Genomic DNA, 19,841 nt, shown 5'->3' on the forward strand with positions numbered 1-19,841 from the left:
GTGTCACCATATGATTTGTCTCATTTATCGATATTAGCTTAGTGGATCCACATTAGCTTAGATACAACCTTTATACCTTGGCAAGTATATTGGGCCCTTTGGGTGAGGCAATACACCTGACTACATGTTGTAGCTCACATGGTTATATGTCGGTTTTACTATCTTCCGCAGTCAATTTTAAGTTATTGCATGATCAAGTATTCCAGTAATTTCAGTTCAATTTATCAGTCATCATGTTATTTACTCGATCATTACATCAACATATTTTACAGATTCAGTATGTTTAGATACATGTTTTATTATGAATATTCCTCATACTCAGGACATTTAAAGTACTGACCACATATTTTCTTCCTATATTATTTAATAATATAGTTTTGGACGTTTAACATTAATCGAGCTGCAATTAGTACTATTTTCGATCAGCTAATAGGAGTGTTGGTGAGTCCTCATTCTTCGAGGACGACTTTATTATTTCATTTCAGTATTGTACTTTCAGTTTCATATCATGGAGTTAGCTAGGGGCTTGTCCTATCAACTCATATGTTAGTAGTGGCTTTTCAGACAAAAAGGTTAGATTTCCGCTTATGTGTTTTCATATATTGTCTTTTCATATGTTAGATTCTAATTAGACTTTTCATGTTCTCTTCCATATTCAGTATATTTAGTTGTTGATTTTGTTAATCCTAGTGTCATTCCATGCCATGAGGTTAGCTTGGGTCACTTTGACTTTAATTACCGTGTCACGACTAAGGGGTAGTCTCGGATTATGACACTAGCAAGGGGCGTTTTTCTAGTTGTGGCATTGATGAACAAAAACTTTACTCCACCAAATTAGCAATGGAGCATTTTGCCGGCCATGGCTTTGACAGTTGAAACTTTGATGGACCTTGTTGCTTGGGCTATTTTACCAACCATGGTTGTTGCTGCTGTAAGAATACGTTGGAGGGGAAGGAAAGAATACGTGAGAGGGAAAGGATTAGGAGAGAGAGTGGGCTGATTTAGAGTAAAGAAATAAATTAGGGAGATGAACGTGGGATTGATGAGTGAGAATAAGTTGGTTTGGACTAAAAGCATGATTTATGGAATAGATTAGTGTGTGATTGAATAGTCTAGGCTATTGTTTACGGAGTGATTTGTATCCATGTAGCTCAACTCAATTATAATAGAAAATTCTTAAATAGTGGAATGTTGGATAATTATTTGAAATTATTGATAAAATTAGAATATATGATTGAATGTATGTCTATTTAGACAGTTTATCCAAATATGTATAGTTTCTAATTCATTTTTATTCATAATTTTCGAACTCATTTTTGAGCTTTTCTTTCATGTTAAATATCTTCTTAGTTTTCTATTAAAATTCATCTATTTTTATAGAGATATATCACCGCGGATGCTATCAAATTTGAAGCTAATTTAATTGACATAAAAATTTGGTGGGTAGAAACCTTTCTGAAACTATATTCCTTGACTTGTAATGAGAACACGTACAATATTTTTCCCGACCACACAAAGTGCACAATATTTCATATATTGTTGTTAAGATTCTAAGCGTGCGCCGGGCCGACCACATTTTCCTTTATTATTCGTAAGCAGGTTTATATATATATATATATGTGGAATACATAAATGCTGGACTAAATTCATTGTCAAGTATAGTATATTGGCCTATATTTATCTATGAATATATTTTAATTTATTTTTACTTATTTATTATTTTAAAAATAATTTTATTTTTTATTTATCATTATAATATATTAAAAAAATATTCTTTTTCACGTTTTATTTTTGATATATTAATTAGTTGTTTTTCAAATTATTTTCTAAATTTTCAAACAAGCAAAATTTAAAGTAAACAAGTAAAAGTAAATAGGAAGTACTCCCTCCGTTTCATAATAGTTGTTTTTTTTACTCGCATATTAAAAAATTATAACCAACAAGAAAGTTTTATCGATTCATCATTAATAACTTTTTTGAAATTTTACAAATAAGTGTGAACACTTTTAAAAATGGTTAATTGTAAGAATAATATAGAAAAAAATTAATTAATACTTTTTTAATTTAGTAAGATAATCAATTAATATTGGATAATTATTTTTAGTGTAGTAATCAATTAATACCGTAAATAAAGATATTTAATAACTTTCCAATTTCCCGGTATTCACATTACACAGGAACGCCCCCCCCCCCCCCGCCCCCCCGCCACCACACATTTCCATCCTCAAACAAATCTGTGTCGGAGATCTAACTTTGTCACTTGTTTCCTGTATAAATATAAAACATCACCTCCATTTAAGGACCCAAAATTCTTTTCTTATTTCTAGTACTCACTAGTACTGTTCTTCATTCTTTGTCCTCGTCTCTATCCAACTAAAATTTGGGTAGTGAAAATAAAAAATAAAAATGGCAGAGCTTCTGACAGGGTTTTGGGGTCTAATTTTTGTTGGGGTTTTGATACTTAGCAAATGGGTAGGTTCATATGAATTTGAAGATTTCATTTTCAACAAAAGTGAGGGGCCATTCTTTTATGGAACCTCTACTGGTGGTGGTGCCATTAGTCCCACTCCTCTTATGATTGGTCTTACCCTCATTCCGGGAGCTGCTGCTAGAGGAGCTGGTAAAACACACACACACACACACACACACACACACTGCTTCCTGTGTTCTTGTGTCTATGAACTTCTAATAATTTTCTTGGGACAATCTTACTCTTGATTTATGTATGTTTTACGTAATTGATTTTCCTTGTTTCTTTTCTTGCTGTCAAACAAAAGGGTAGTCTTTTAGTTCCCACTACATGATGTTGCAACCTACCCCCTTTAGATCTTGCACCACATTTTAGTTTTTTTTTTTTTATCATAACTTATATTTAATTACTATATGAGTTAATTCATTGTTAAATCTTTTCTTAACATCTTTCACTGTCTCTCCCACTCCTTTTCTTTTAGCTCAATGAGAACGATAAATCCAATTGGTTGATTAAGATTGTAATTTTTATTTTTTTTCTCATATGCTAATTAGCTTTGGTCAATTGTCATTATTGCTGGACGGTTAATATTTTGAAACCATTCTTTTACGTTTTTACAGTGTGTCTGGATGGAACTCTACCAGGTTATCACATACATCCTGGTTCTGGTTCAGGGGCAAACAGTTGGGTCATTCAATTGGAGGTATACTAGACATCTCTGTTGATTAATTGCTCAGTTGCAGGTTGCTCATTTAGTGCTCACTTAATTGTCTTAGGAAGCAGGAAATTCCTCACTTAATGGTTTTTTGTTGGATGTTGTTGTGTTACATATTTTTACTTGTGATTGAGGCTTAATTGATAGCTTGATTAATTGATTGCTGCGCTCATGGTTAAAATAAATGTCACTGACTAGTTAGTATTTTTATAATATCGGACTAAAATGATGAATAATGAGGATTCCTATAGCTGACCCCATCTCAGATGTGATTGAGGCGTAGTTATTTTTTTTGTTGGACAAGTTGGTCTTTAACATAAGAGTTTGGTACCTATGACAGTCTATGATCATGATTATGGAATTCTACATTTCAGTTTCTAAATTTCCTGCTTCTCTAAATTGAGGAATTAAGTATGTTCTACATCTAGCATTATACACAATTTGCCAGCTCCATAATTGCATTTACTGATTCAGAACCTTAACTGAGTGATACACCTCTTGTGGCAGGGTGGAGGATGGTGTAACACTGTCAGAAATTGTGTTTACCGCAAAACGACTAGACGTGGTTCATCAAAATTCATGGAAAAACAGATTCCATTTACTGGAATTTTGAGTAACAAGGCTGAAGAAAATCCAGGTCCTCTGATGATAGTAATTTGTACACTAAGGGTGTCTTCGGTGGGAAGGAAAATTTTTCTATGGAAAATGTTTTTTCAGGACAACAAGTGTATTTAGTACTTATTTTCTTGCTTGGTATGTAAGCAAAAAATATTATGATAAAAGCATTTGTATAGAATCTAGATAAATATTCTCGGAGTGTGGGGTGGGTGGGGTGAAAATGAGGTGTGTTGTAGAGTAAGAGGACATAATCTCCCAGACCAGAACTTCTTGTTTCCAAGGGAGAATCAATGTGGAATGCCACTTGTGGAACTTGTTTTCCCCTATGTTGCTTGTACTCTTCAAAAATGTCAATTGTGCTAGTCGGATCCTCAAAAGTAGAGCATTTTTGGGGGATTTGACACAGGTATAACAACCTTTTTGGAGAGTCTGAACAACATAGGTTTTCCCTACTTCCACTAGGAAAGTCATTTTCCTCATTGTTAAGTAACTTGCTTAACCAGAGAAGATGTTCTCCAAAAAATTTGACCAACCGAACATAAAACAATTGCCAAACACATCCCAAGTATTTTATATATTCTTCATTTAAGGGCTTTTCTTTACTGTCTCTTCTGTGAATGCAGATTTTTTTAACTGGAATAGAGTAAAAGTTCGTTACTGCGATGGTGCCTCCTTTACAGGGGACAGTGAAAATAAGGTTTGTAAGACCATGCACCATTTTCATCTTTTACTTTTTCATTGATTATGTAAAGTGCTGTTAGCCTGCAGAAGTAAATGGAGGGAGAAAAAAATGAGAGCTGAAACTTGTCACACTACAGCATGGTGGCTCCAAATCGCTGTACCTTTTTGACCATTTTGTTTTCTTTACATTCTTTGTTGTCTGGTCGTTTTTTTTCTTGCACTTTTGGCATTTGAATGGTAGTGGAGGGAAATGACGTTTATGAATAGATATTCTTCTTGCTGGAGGTTGGGAAAAGGACAGTGATCTTTTGGCTCTCTTCCTTTTTTGTTAGCTCAATGACATTATGGTGAGAATTGAAACAAAGTGTGTTTAAACTTTTTGGCATTTATGTGTTGCTCTTCCCAAGTTTCATGCTTCTGGTGAGGCCGAGGATGTGCTTAGAAGTTTTTAACTTTTCAAGGTGCTAGTGTTTTTGCTTATCAGATGAATCATTTAGCTAGTATTAAAAATAGATGTCTTCAAAATCTATACTTTTGGTGTAAGGAAGTATGGCAGAAAACTTAGATCAGTACATAGACTTTATAGAAGTTTTAAGATTATAACAGTTGCAGCTGTGCTGTAGTTTATGTGCTTTTAGTACCTCCTTGGTACTTTTTTAAATGAAATTTACATTACCTTATCCAAAAAAAAAAACTTTTCAAGGTGCTACTAATTTTTGCATCTGCTTGTGTTTGCATATTCTCATTGAAAAGTTCCGAATAAGATGTAAATTTCAGAACCATGTTCTCATGGGGACACGTCTGAGCATAGTGCTTCTTGAAGGAGAAATATCAGTAAATGCTTTATGTTCAAAGTCAATAAACCTACTTGTAGCTCCCTCTTATCCTCCAGCTGTTTCTATGCTCAGAGAATTTGCTCACAGTCTAATTAAGAGATAAGCAGGCGCTGGAACAGGGCACTCTGCTATACCCTTTTACCTGAAATTTGAGAAATTTTACCTATTACCATGATACCAACAATTTATCTATCTCTATAATTTTAACCATCTGATGTCCACGCATAAACCTATTACTAATTTTATGTTTTGGGGAAGAATAAGAAGCATTTCAGAAACAGTTTCTCTACCTCCACGAGGTAGGGTTAAGATCTGCATACACTCTTACCTTGCCAGACACCACTTTGTGGGATTTCATTGGGTATGTTGTTGTTGTTAGGAAGTATAAGAAGCATTTGAAGTTATTGTATGATCCTACTGTATAAAATGTAGTGTATGTTTCATCAAAACAATAGCTTGCTTTTTTATTCTACCTTTGTTTCGTTTGAAAAATTATATTACATTTCTCTTCAGGATGCACAACTGCAGTTTAGAGGTCAACGTATATGGGGAGCAGCAATGGCCGAGTTAATGTCAAAAGGAATGCGAAATGCCCAGCAGGTCAAAATTACTTTTTGCCTTGTCATTTTTCTTGTTCTTGTCATTCATAATCTGATATCGTTAATAGTGCTTCAGGCTCTTCTCTCTGGATGTTCTGCTGGTGGTCTAGCTTCAATATTGCATTGTGATGAGTTCCGCACTTTGTTCCCAAGTAGTACCAAAGTGAAGTGCCTAAGTGATGCCGGATTATTTATGGATGCGTACTTTCCTAATCTTGAAAGTTGAAACACCTAATATAATTTTCTTTTCTTAAATTCTAGAATAAAGGTTTAGTAAAAAGTCCTTTTTGGATGCACAGAACTGATGTATCTGGTGGGCACGCACTCGGAGACTTTTTCCAAGGTGTAGTAAGCTTACAGGTTCGGACTACTCAAACTCTATATTGGTCAATTTTATCAAGCGACTGACATTTGCATGTTTGATTATCTTAACACTGTTAACGACTAAAGTGTTTTATCCAAGGATTAATTGTTGTCAAGTTTCTATTACAGTAATGGAGATGCTGCAGTCTTCTTACCAAGTCACCAACCTTGGAGAATTTATGAAAGTCCAAAACATGAAATGCAGTTTCCCTTCTTAAAATGTCTTGACCACTTCAATCAATCAAATATCTTCCTTTTCAAAATAAAAAAAAAATCTATCAAATACCTATCTCAAAAAAAAAAAAAATCAACCAAATAATCTAAACACGGAACTAGCTAATGTCGACTATATGAAATTGTTATATTCATTTGGTTATATTTGGGTTTTCCAATTCTGAGTTATTTTCTTGAGCCAAATTAAAGATCTCTCAGTATTAGAGGTTCGCTGAATATTTCACTTATGTATATATTGATCCTGACTAAAAGGACTAATTCAGCCGGACATAATGCAAATGTAACAACTAATTCTTACTACATTATTTGGTATCGCCTATGTTGATCATATACTTAAGTTGTGTTCTTTTCTTTGTGGATCATATACATAAGTTGTGTTCTTTCCTTGGCTAAATCCGTAATGATTTCAAGAGGTTATTGTGTTATTGGTTCTTTAGGCAATTTCCTTTATTAGATTGAATCACTAAATAAAAAGGAATAACCGTTAAAGAAAGTAAGGTTTAGATTGTATACTATCTTCGGGCTTTGCTTAGGATCAATATGTGTAATATTTAACAGGGTCTTCAGAAGATGCTACCAAGTACTTGTACCAACCAACTTGATCCAACCTCTGTAAGTTCTTTTGATATATTTGCCCTTTCAATATCTGATATCATGCCACGTTACTAATACAATTCCTATATTTGTGCCTTCCAGTGTTTCTTTCCTCAGAATTTGATCGGCAATATCAAGACCCCACTATTTCTACTAAATGCTGCCTATGATTCCTGGCAGGTGAATTCTTTAACCCTATCAGATTTTAGTTCTCCTATTTGGAGATGGAATGAGATCAACTATTCAGTGTTTGCATACATTGCAATCTTCGAGGAATGTTGAAATATTTTTCTTTCGCAACTTCCTATAGGTTCAATCCAGTTTAGCTCCTCCAGTAGCTGATCCTCATGGCTTGTGGCATGATTGCAAACGCAATAATGAAAAATGTTCTGCATCACAAATACAATTTCTACAAGGTATGCTTCAATCAAAGCTGTTACTTGACCTTTTTTTCCCTTTTAACACCACTAAAAACTCACTATTTTCCCATTGAAAAATGTTTAGTGGCTATTCCCACAAATATTTTAATTGAATAAGTGAGAATAGAAAAACTAGTAGGTGTTTTAATATGAAAAAAGTGAGAGTCTGTTTTCTACCATGCGTTTTCTGGTTTGATGGAAAATAAGTAGGAAACTCATGTTTTTATAACCTCTGGCAGAAATGCAAGATAAGACTGCGTACAATAGACCCTTGTGGTCGGACCCTTTCTCGGACCCTGCGCATAGCGGGAGTTTAGTGCACCGGACTGCCTTTTATCATTGGTTCACGGTAGGGAAAAACCTCTATTTCTAGTAGTGTCAGCATTCATAGACCACGTATTCACACATGGTCGGATTTACCTTAGGCTAAGGGGCGTCACGTGACACCGCTTCATTGGAAAAAAATATTAAATATGTATATATAATCGAAATGCAAAAAACAAACAAAAGGATAAATTTAATGAAGTGACACTGCTTGTCATAAAGAGCATTCTAGCTCATTCGGTCGGGTGCCTCATTTTTCAGCTTGAAGTCGTGTGTTCTCTATCTACTCCTTAAGCTTCATCTGTTCAAAAATATTTTCGCCTCATATGCACACTCAAAAAACAGATGGCTTGTCCATGTTCGGACCTTAGACCTCTTGTAAATTAACAAAACTGTTAAACAAAATAGGCCAAAATAAAACCATTAAAATTATACGACAGGCTTAATTAGATCTTTGAAAATGATGCTTCTTTTAGTTTTTTTACTTTTTAATTTTTATTGCTGGTTAGTTGCTGTTCTAAGTTTTTTCTTTCCTATTTCATCTCGTCAATGAAATTAATTAAGATCAATTTATTATATTAAATAAATAGTGAATTGTTAGTGATCATTTGGTACGATATATATATATATATATATATATGCATACATATAATAGAGAGAGAGAGAGATATACTCCCTCCATTTCAACAAAAAAGTATTTAGTATTATTTTTAATGAGGTTATTTTGAATCCATTTCAAAAAATGAAAATTCATCGAGCTGAGTGATCGTTAGGGGTGTGCAAAAATCGAACTGACCAATAAATCGAACCGAAAAAAATGCTATTGGCTTATTGAATTTTTAATGGTTTTATAAAAAAATTATTGGATTATTGGTTCTATATTGATTTTTAATATTAAATTATTGAGTAAATCGATAACCCATTAAGTAAATAATAATTTACTATTTTACCCCTAAATAAATATTAAATATCAATAGTTAATACCTTATTGGTTACTATCTTTGCCTTTTATCTTTCAATTCACATTATTGTCCTATTTCTTTTATTTGTGTTGCACTTATAGAGTTCTTTTCATGTTAATCAATACTGTTTCTATTTTATGAGTCTTCCGTAAAGTTATATTATTGTCTTGTCGCGCCAAATTGTTGGAGAAGTCATATAATTATTTTATGAGTTTTTTCTTATTGGTTAAATCGAAAATCGAACCGTTAAGGACCAAAATCGATAAATTGAGAACCGATAAAAAAATATCTGATTGGTTTGTTATTGGTTTTAGCATATTTTAAAATCGAAAATCGATAAACCGAATCGATATTAGATAAAATTGAATTGAACCGATTGATGCACACCCCGTATAATAGTAATATATACGTGAGTTGTATTTTATGTGACCAAAAGAAAAAATGAGTTGTATTTTATTTATATTGTATTGTATTTTTAATATGACATAATAGTATTATTACTTTTTGATTAAATATGTGACACCGCTTGCGAAAATTCCCGTGTACACCACTTGACTCACGTGTTGATAAATACATTTTGGGGCAGGTTTTAGAAATGATATGCTAAATGCTATTAAAGGCTTCGCTGCCTCGACACAAAATGGGTTATTCATAAACTCATGCTTCGCTCACTGCCAATCCGAGAGGCAGGATACATGGTTTGCTGACGATTCTCCACTTATCAATGACAAGGTACGTTTAACATTATATATTCATGTTGAATACTGCATAAGATAATTTGCATTTCTACATCATTGACAAATAAACATTTGAACGATATGCAGCCGGTTGCACTTGCAGTTGGAGATTGGTATTTTGATAGAGCAGGAGTGAAGGCGATTGACTGTGCTTATCCATGTGATAAAACATGTCACAACCTGGTCTTCAAATAAGCTACAAATTACAATCAATATTCTTTTTCTGCCAACTTCGCAGAAACAATCTGATATCATATCGTCGTAATTAGGGGTGGCAAAATAGATAAATTTTTTGGTTATACATTCGATTCAACCCATTTAAAATGGTTTGTGTATTCAATTATTGGGTCAAACATTGATATATAAATTCATATTATTTATCATAAATATAGGTAATCCATGGGTATTCATCAATTGCACTTCCCTTAAAGTATGTAAGTGTGCAGAAACCTCTACAGAGTACATTTATTTAAAATGTATTTGGTATAAACAAAAATATTTTGACTTAAATATTTTGAAAAATATTTTTCATATGTACTTAGTTTTCTCTATTTTAGGGAAAATGCCTTCCATACATTAAGCTTAGAAAAATATTTTTAAAAATTTTCTTTAAGCCTCACTAATGCGAAATAGGTCCCGACTTTCGACCCTAACCCGATATCTAAGATTTTTTTTTTTTGATTTTTTTTGATTTTTTAATTATGATTGTTGTTGTTGTTCGCTACCCCAATTGACCCTACTCCCAACCTTAATCCTAGATCAAATTTTGACATCAAATCGAGATTTAAATCTCGACTTGGAATTGAGATCCAACTTTGAATTTTGATTTGGGACTTGACTTTTGGCTACAATTCGGAATTTGAATTTTGACCTCAGTAATATTACAATAAAGTCAAAATTGACCTCAATTTTTTTTTTTTTTAAAAAAAAGTGCAAAAAACCGCCTCCTTCTAAAGGTCGAGTTTTGCAAAAATTAATGATTAAGAAACAAGGTCAAGAGGTAGGTTTTGCAATCCTTATTTTTTTGACACTAAAAAGATCGATCTCCAGAAGTCGATTTTTGTTAAAAAAGAAAAACTTCTAAAAACATTGACCTCGCCTCTTTTGAAGTTTGTTGTAGATTTTTTTAGTGTGACTCAAGTTCACTTACTTTTCAAACAAATATTTTTTATAAAAATATGAGAATATTTTCTTCATACCAACACTCTTAAAGGAGGAAAAAAATATTTTTAATTGAGAGTGTTTATGTCATGAACCGACGTAGGACCTAGGTGTAACACGGCGAACGCAACCCTGAAGGGCTCCAACCAAGCCTCTCGACATATCATTAAACATACATAAGGTAAAGAAACACAATAAAATAAGCGGAGGTATTAACTCCATATAGAAATCAAGGAAAGTAACTTCAACCAAAGGTCCAAAATGGACTTACATCAACTTGAAATGTCTAAATATGCCTCTATTCTAGAGTTTGATGGGGGCTTCAGACAAGCTCCTGGCTCACCCGAATCATAAAAGAAGTCAAAGTAGCAACATGAAAGAAAAGGTCATTGTCCTCGACGAATGAGGACTCACCAACTTTGGAGAACTAAGCAATTCTAGCCACCAATATGAGGAGCGTGAGTATTGTTTGTCCCTGCATAATGAGATAATGTAGGCAAACTATGTGTTAGTACATTGAAGTTACTAAGTATGTGAGATATGCATGAACAAGTAAGGGAACATGAACAATATAACATAAGATGCATGACCAACATAATGAGCATGAATTAACTTAAAGCTTTTGGAATATCATGTAACTATGGTCAAAGCATCATAACCTTCATAGTAAACTTTTCATCTTTACATATAACTTGAATGTGGGATAAGACCTTTAACCGACATCTTAAGATCATGCGAGCTATAATATGAAATCCAATATAACTCCCACATCTAGAAGAGAGAGGCTACTTGCCAAGGTAGACTCCGTGAGAAACAACTTTTAAACTCAAGAGCTATATGTGGATCCACTAGCTAAACCATAAAGGCAACCTACATAGGCAACGTAGTTTGGGACTTTAGGTTGCTACTAGAATTTTCTTGGGTAACTAACTACATTATCGGACCGAGCACTATTTATAATTCCTCTCAGTGCTTAGTCAATATCTCAATGGAATTCATTAAAACATTGAAAACATCATCCTTATCTTCATTATGAATATGATCATAGAGTAGCTCATCAACTTTCATCAACTTTATTGATTCATAGGAATTCATCACTTCAGTAAGAATTGTCCTTGTGACCTTCAAAACATGATTTGTGTGAGAATTATACTTATCCCACCGTAATAATTTTCTTGAATCATAAGTGATCATCATCATAATTTTCATCATTAATTCACGAATCTTAACTTCATTCATAAAGTCTTTCTTTTGAAAATCATTGAATTCATAGTCAACTCTTGAAAAATCTTCTTTGAACTTCATAATCATAATTGAAAGTAACTTTATGCATGGGAATTCAGAATTTAACTTGAAATCATGTAATTCGTAAAGAAACATGCTTATAATGATCATAGATAACATCTAAAAATGAAATTGAAACAACCCAATGCAATTCATCAAAACTAGGGTTAATAGAAAATTAAAAATTAAAGAAAACTTTGAGGAAACCTTGGGACTTCATGGGTGAAAGGAACCATGGATCAATCCCCACACTCCTAGGTGAATTTGCTTAAAAATTGAAGAAAAATCTGATTGCTTTTGAAACCCTAGCTTGAAAGTTGAAGAAGAAGTTTGAGAGAATTTGTGATCTTGCCTTAAGAGAAATTTTGAAAAGTGATTTAGAATAGAGTGAATTTCAAAGGGTTGGGTAGTTATAAGCTTGAACTTGGCCATAGTAGTGTCTAGTTACATTGAACCGAACTTTGAGAAAATACAAGATTGCCCTTCATTAAAACTAGGATTTAGGCCTACGAGTCGACTTCTATGACTTGTCCTCAAGTCTACGACTCGTATACTTGAGTCGTAGTGCAGGCCTAAAGAAATCGGATTTTAAGGCCTTTGATGTTTCCTTACGAGTCATTGTTATGACTCGTAAACTTTCGTACGACTCGTCATTTTCAATCATTCTGCAGGTTCTAAGAAGACCCTAATTTCAGGGTCTGCGATCTTTTCCTACAAGTCATGTCTATGACTCGTCAAAAGGATTACGAGTCATCAACTTTACTCATTCTGAAGGTCTGAAAACCTACAAGTTTAAGGGTCTCTAAAGTTTCACAACGACTAATCTTTATGAGTCGTCATGGTTCTTATGAGTCGTCAAGTGCCTTGTCAACGTTGATCCTGCCTTATTTAAATTTCCAGCCCTAAAATTGTCATGATCCAACCTCGTAGGCCGCGACGGGTGTCAAAATTGGACACTCGCGTATGCCCCTGTTAACCATAAGTAAACCTCGCATAATTTATAAATTAAGGAAATAAAATGCTCTCTCAACTTTCATAACTCATCGATAAGTAACATAGTACATAAGCCGATGAGGCTGTCATACCATGTGGGATCGTCCCATTATACACATATACGCGAGTCGACAAGGCTGCTACTACGAACGGGAACGTCCCAAAACATAAGTCACATGGACACAACTGAACACATATACACACAACCCATACATATGTATACAGACCTCTAAGAGTGTCAACGGTATCATATGGCAGGACAGGTCCCCCGTCGTACTCCTAAATAAATAAATATATATACATAAATAGATTAGTACCAAAAATCTAGGCTCCGGCACAATAGAGCACTTCCAAAATTATTGAGTGGAAATCCTAAGCTGGCAGATCCTCGAAATACATATATGTACCTGCAGGCATGAAACGCAACCCCTCAAAGAAAGGGGGTCAGCACAGAATACATACTGAGTATATAAAGCATAAAATACCCCAAAGGAGATTACATACTGAGGCTAAATGAAAGTTATATTTCTATGAAATAGCTTTCCAAAACATCTTAAATCACTCAAAATGCAGTTTTACACAAGGAGTTATACTAGTATTACTAACAATAGTCCTATTCAAAAATGGGTTTTTTAACAGGAACAAAAAACCTCCTCGTTGCCCCAACAATAAATTTTATATGGTCAAACACCGCTATTTAATTGTAGGATACCTTGAATAATTAATTCTTGAATCGAAAATGGAGGGCTTACCTTATTTGGTTGCTGCCGTAGCTCTCTCTATTTCTTTCAAGTTTGCTCCTAACTTTTCCAAGTCTAAAATGAAGCAAAGATAAGAGATTAGTCATATTTACATGTATATATACCCTTTTTAAGAGGGTGATACATGACAGCCCCTAGGGGTGACACGTGGAAGCCCCCTAGGGCACCATCTCACACCATACGGCCACTCACGTACTGCCACGTGGCATGTGAGGGGGTCCATCTTAAGTAGGTGAGTCACCTGCTTGCTTGTCACCTGCTTGCTTTGCTTTGGTAAGTTCAAAACTAGTTTTTGCTCCTCTCGTAGGTTCATCATCTCATCTTACTTTGTGAATCTGCGTAGTCCTCTCTACTTAAGCTCGACATGTACTCAAGTAGCTTAATTACGTAGGATATCCAAGTTGGTAGCTTATGCGAGTCAATCGAGTCCTACGACTCATTTCTCGGCCTCCAACTCCTTTTAAATTCTTATAACCCTATTTCCAATCTTCCCTATTATGAAGCATCTCATTCTGCTTTCCTTGGAGTTATTTTATAGCGTGGTAGATAATCTAGATCACATGGCACTTTTCAAGAGACGTAAGACAACGTCCCAAGGTACAAAAGTACAGGGTATAACATCCTTCCCTCCTTTAGAACATTCGTCCTCGAATGTTAACTTATATTATTGGGTCTTATGAGGATTTCAGGACCTCTCTATAACGGTTGTCATCCCTAGGCCTCTTATTCATCGGCCTAATCGATTTAGAAGTTCAGATTACCTGTAGAAGTAGGGAACATGTGCAAATGTTTCTTTTCCCTCTCTTCTATGGCTCCTCAGGTCATTTCTTCTTTATTCTTACCTCATCACACGACTTTGATGGAAGCCATATCCTTAGTTCGCAACCTTTTAATTTGTCAACACCTGCACGCAGAAAATACCAACAATGCCTCACAGGGCACACATATATATATATTCGTATCATATCATATCACAGCTATACATGGCGCCCCCAATTAACAGTATGGAAAGGTACTTACCTCGTATGTCCACTCGAACTGCACCTGTTACACTTTCCTGTTTACCTTTCATTTCACTCTTCAACTTTATATGTCAATCGCATTTCAATACCTTACCTGATATTTGTCTTTTGTGCCTTTGCTTACCTGCGTACTTTGTAACTTCCAGTATCATCAGTTACTTTCTTCGCATCAGCTCCTATTCCTAAAGTCTATGCGATGATAAATGTCTCTATCTCCATAAACTGTTTAACCTTGTCTCGATACATATCTATGATTCCTAAAACTCCAACTAATATGATCTCGAATGGTGTTTAGAAGGTATTTAAGACGACTATTGCTCTGGTCTACAGGTGACGGTTCACTTGACGGTTTCATTGAGTCTCAAAGGGTGACTTAGTTGCATATAGTTTCTCACTACTCTACTCGTGCATGATGTAACCATTCTTTCTTTGTGCCCCACGATTGGCCGAATATTATGTTGGGCGCAGCTTTACTACTTCTTTCACCACATCTCGTGTGGGATGTGTACAGTTCCATGCACGAGGAAACAATTTCGTACGTGAGGTGTGATATATGTTATATGTTATGATGATACAATTATTCACCTAGTCCCGGGATGGCTGTAATATGATAGTATATATGGCGAAATAAGAAAGGAACACCAAGTCCCTCCCTAGAGGGCCGGGTACGGTATGTATATTATGATGGTACGCTATAGACGTACACTACTCCATTCACTGAGTCCCTCACTAAAGGGCCGGATACTTTATGTAAGCATGCATATAAATATAGAGTGATACATTTGTGACCCCAAGCCCCATAATGAACCGGATGTAATACAATGACATACACAATAAGATTATATCATATATGATGATATGATATCGTATACGATGATATGATGAAGTAAAATACATGATGATAAGATGACATGTGAATATGATGATATGATTATGACACCGAGTTCGCTAGAGGGCCGGGAACAGTATATGATGATGTATATGATTACGTGTCCTAAGGTACAAGTACAATAATTTGTTAATTGCTATACTTGTCCCCTGTATCCCTATTGTAGTTATGGTCTCAGTTATGTGGTGTTATGCTTTATATACTCAGTACATATATCATACTGACCCCCCGTTCTCTGGAGGGATGCATTTCATGCCTGCAGGTACAAATGTTCATATTGGGGATCTGCCAGCTTAGGGTTCTACTCAGTGATGTTGGGAGCGCTCTATTGTTCCGAAGCCTAACTTTTAATACTGGTCATGTAATATGTATTTATTTGTATATTCAGGAGTACGGCGGGGGCCCTGTCCCGCCATATATTATTGTTACTATTCCTAGATGACTGTAGACATATGGATGTGGGTTGTTTATGAGTTTGTTTCGACTGTGCCTATACGGCTTGTTGTAAATATTTTTAATTTTATGGAAGCCTCGTCGGCTCGCGTGCCCTTTCATGATATGATACGAATGAAAGAGGCTACATGTACATGAATAAGTTTTAAGCTATTAAGGTTTTTATGTATAGTATCACATCACACATAGTTCAACTTAAGTTTACCTGGTAGATAAATATAAGGGGTCTAGGTCGGACCCCAGTCGCGGCCTACTAAGTTGGGTCATGATAGAAGTGGTATCAGAGCAGTTCGTCCTTGGAATGTCTACAGACCGTGTCTAGTAGAGTCTTTTTTATCGGTGTATTGTGTATCACATCTATAGACAGGAGGCTACAGGACATTTAGGATGTTACTTTCTTTTATATCTAAGATCGTGCAATAGAGTTGAGTCATAGGGAATGAAATCCCTCATACTAACTTGTGATTTCAATAGAAGGACTACATACCTGTCATGGGTTACTCTTTGTCTCGTTCGTCTCGTCGTCCTTTGAACCTTTTCAATAGGAAAGAAATATGAATATCAAGAATACTTGACTTTCTAGTGCCTTAGATTACACACGAGTATTCATATAACTCATCCCCTCGCTCGCCGTCTCGACTAGTTCCTTAACTAGTTAAGAAGTTAACGGAAATCGGATAGCACCTCCCCTATAACATGCCCTATCCGAATTTCCAATCATACCCTTAATCACTACAGTCAAACAACAACAAACTTCAGAATATGTATAAGTAATTCACATCAACATTATATAACATAAACTCCAAACGACTCGCTCGAAACTACGATACCAAAATAAGGTTTTTAGTCGTTATTTCGTAAAACCTTTAACCGTATGAAGCGGGGGATCATGTGGCTATAAACAGAATCTCCCACACCTATTTTAGAATGAATTTAGTCCCTTAAACACACCACCATACACCTACAACATCCCCCACACGCACAATGCCTCATTTCGACTACAATTTAACTATAGAGATTCCAATTTAGTTTATTTCGAACATTGAGCATTTCTATGACATTCTTACACTTCCAGCAGCATACAAGGGGTGTAATACACCCTATAACAATACCATAAACTTCAAATTGAAAGGAAAGACCTTACCTTTCCCGAAAATGGCCAAAAACTCGCCAAAGCTATCAAAACATGAATTCTGGATAGCCTACTGTCTGGTATTGTCGCTTATTTCCAAGGGGTAATGGAGGGAAAAAGAATTGGTGGACTCATGGAAAGTTATAGACATGTGTCTTAAGGTCACATACAATTTTGAATCACCCCTACATCAATTTTAACAAAATGATATCCCCAAAATACCAACAGCAGTCCATGTAGGATTTCCAAAACAAAATCTGGGCAGCACCTCCCTCATACTTCATCACCCTTTTTCGAGAAGAGAAAAGCAAAACTGAATTTTTGAGGCTAAATGAAAGTTATATACCTATGAAATAGATTTCCAAAATATCTTGAATCACTCGAAACTAAGCTTTACACAAGGAGTTATACTAGTATTACTAACAGTAGTCCTATTCAAAATGGGTTTCATAACAAGAACAAAAACCTCCTCGTTGCCCCAACGATAAATTTTATATGGTCAAACACTGTTATTTAATCATAGGATACCTTGAATAATTAATTCCAGAATTAAAAATGGAGGGCTTACCTTATTTGGTTGCTGCTTCTCTCTATTTCTTTCAAGTTTGCTCCTAACGTTTCCAAGTCTAAAATGAAGCAAAGATGAGAGATTAGTCATATTTACATGTATATATACCCTTTTTAAGAGGGTGAAACATGGAATCCCCTAGGGGTGACACATGGAAGCCCCTTAGGGTGCCACCTCACACCATGCGGCCACTCAAGTGCTACCACATGGCATGTGGTGGTCCACCTCAAGTAGGTGAGTCACCTGCTTGCTTGTCACCTGCTTGCTTCGCTTTCGTAAGTTCAATACTAGTTTTTGCTCCTCTCGTAGGTTCATCATCTCATCTTACTTTGGGAATCTGCGTAGTCCTCTCTACTTAAGCTCGACGTGTACTCAAGTAGCTTAATTACATAGGACATCGAAGTTGGTAGCTTATGTGAGTCAATCGAGTCCTATGACTTATTTCTCGGCCTCCAACTCCTTTCAAATTCTTATAACCCTATTTCCAATCTTTCCTATTATGAAGCATCTCATTCTCCTTTCCTTGGAGTTATTTGATAGCGTAGTAGATAATCTAGATCACATGGCACTTTTCAAGAGACGTAAGACAACGTCCCAAGGTACGAAAGTACGGGGTATAACACATGTTTCATTAATATACAACCTATCCCAACACCGGAAGCATCACAATAAATAACATAGCCATCTGGCTCTTCAGGAAGAGTTTGAATTGGGGTCGTAGACAACTTATCTTTCAGCAACTGAAAGCTTCGTTCACAAGCCTCGGTCCACTAGAACTTAGTCTCCTTCTAAGTTATCCTTGTTAAAGGTACGGAAATCAAAGCAAATTTCTCCACGAATCTCTTGTAATATCCTGCTAGCCCCAGGAAACTGCGTACCTCAGTAGGTGTCGTAGGTCTAGGCCAAGTCCTTACGGCCTCAATTTTTTGTGTATCTACTCAAATATCATCAGTTCCAACAATATGCCCCAAAAATTCTACAGAAGTCAACTTGAATTCACATTTAGAGAATTTAGCATATAACTTCTGGTGCTGAAGCACCCCAAGTACCATCCGCAAATGATCCGTATGTTCCTCTTCCAATCGTGAATAGACCAAAATATCATCAATAATTACAATCACAAATAAGTCTAAAAATGGCTTGAACACCCGATTCATCAGGTCCATAAACACCCCTAGAGCATTGGTCAACCCAAAAGACATTACTCTAAACTCATAATGCCCATATCGGGTTCTGAACGCAGTCTTTGAAATATCTGCTTCCCTTACCCGCACCTGATGATAGCCCGACCGTAGGTCTATCTTCGAGAAACACTTGGCACCCTTTAACTGGTCAAATAAATTATCAATCTTGGGGAGGGAATATCTGTTCTTTATTGTTACTTTATTCAGTTGCCTATAATCAATACACATTCGCAGCGACCCATCTTTCTTTGTCACAAATAGTACTGGTACTCTCCAAGGTGACATACTGGGCCTAATAAAATGTTACACCCCATACTTTTAAACTCAGAATGTCTCTTAAGTTCCGTAGACATTATCATGTGAGATGGATAAGCTAAGACACTATCAAACAACTCTAAGAAAGGGAGAATGTGATACCCCATAGGAGAAAAGGTTGGAAATAGAGTCCTAAGAATTTATAAGGAATTGGAGGCCAAGTAATGAGTCGTAGGACCCGATTTACCTACGTAAGCCACTAACTTAGAAGTATTACATACATGAGCTACTTGAGGACACACCAAGATTATGTAGCACAGATTATATATTCTCTTAAAATAAGACGAGATTATAAAACCACGAGGAAGGGGAAAAGATGACACATGGTAGCCAATGAAGGAGTGACATATGGCAGCACCTCAAGCAAGAAGGTGACCTACTTGTTTGGAAGGAGGTGGGCCCCACTGCCACATGGCATCCCTTCCTTAAGTGCATGGATATGGTGGCCCAATAGGGACTAGACATGTGTTCCTCTTAGGTGCTGATATGTGTCATCTCCTAGGACCACCTATATATGTATAATATGT

General features: G+C 35.6%; 1 protein-coding gene across 3 annotated transcripts; it reads left to right on the forward strand.

Annotated features, from left to right (window-relative positions):
• The first annotated feature begins 2,262 nt into the window (after positions 1 to 2,262).
• On the forward strand, positions 2,263 to 9,966 carry LOC129876437 (pectin acetylesterase 12-like). Of its 3 annotated transcripts, XR_008763372.1 has the most exons (13): positions 2,263 to 2,620; positions 3,091 to 3,173; positions 3,693 to 3,822; positions 4,427 to 4,500; positions 5,834 to 5,920; positions 5,996 to 6,120; positions 6,219 to 6,279; positions 7,075 to 7,128; positions 7,213 to 7,290; positions 7,421 to 7,526; positions 7,769 to 7,878; positions 9,402 to 9,547; positions 9,640 to 9,768. XR_008763372.1 is itself a non-coding variant. In XM_055951889.1 (12 exons), the coding sequence occupies exons 1-12, from the start codon at positions 2,407 to 2,409 to the stop codon at positions 9,745 to 9,747; spliced, it is 1,266 nt and encodes a 421-aa protein (XP_055807864.1). In that variant the 5' UTR covers positions 2,267 to 2,406; the 3' UTR covers positions 9,748 to 9,966. The 3 variants fall into 3 exon arrangements, 2 of the variants coding, with proteins under 2 accessions (XP_055807864.1, XP_055807865.1); XM_055951889.1 differs by lacking the exon at positions 7,769 to 7,878 and having other exon boundaries at positions 2,267 to 2,620; positions 9,640 to 9,966; XM_055951890.1 differs by lacking the exon at positions 7,769 to 7,878 and having other exon boundaries at positions 2,384 to 2,472; positions 9,640 to 9,966.
• The last annotated feature ends 9,875 nt before the right edge of the window (positions 9,967 to 19,841 follow it).

This window comes from Solanum dulcamara, chromosome 12 (assembly GCF_947179165.1).
Source record: "Solanum dulcamara chromosome 12, daSolDulc1.2, whole genome shotgun sequence".
NCBI lineage: Eukaryota > Viridiplantae > Streptophyta > Magnoliopsida > Solanales > Solanaceae > Solanum > Solanum dulcamara.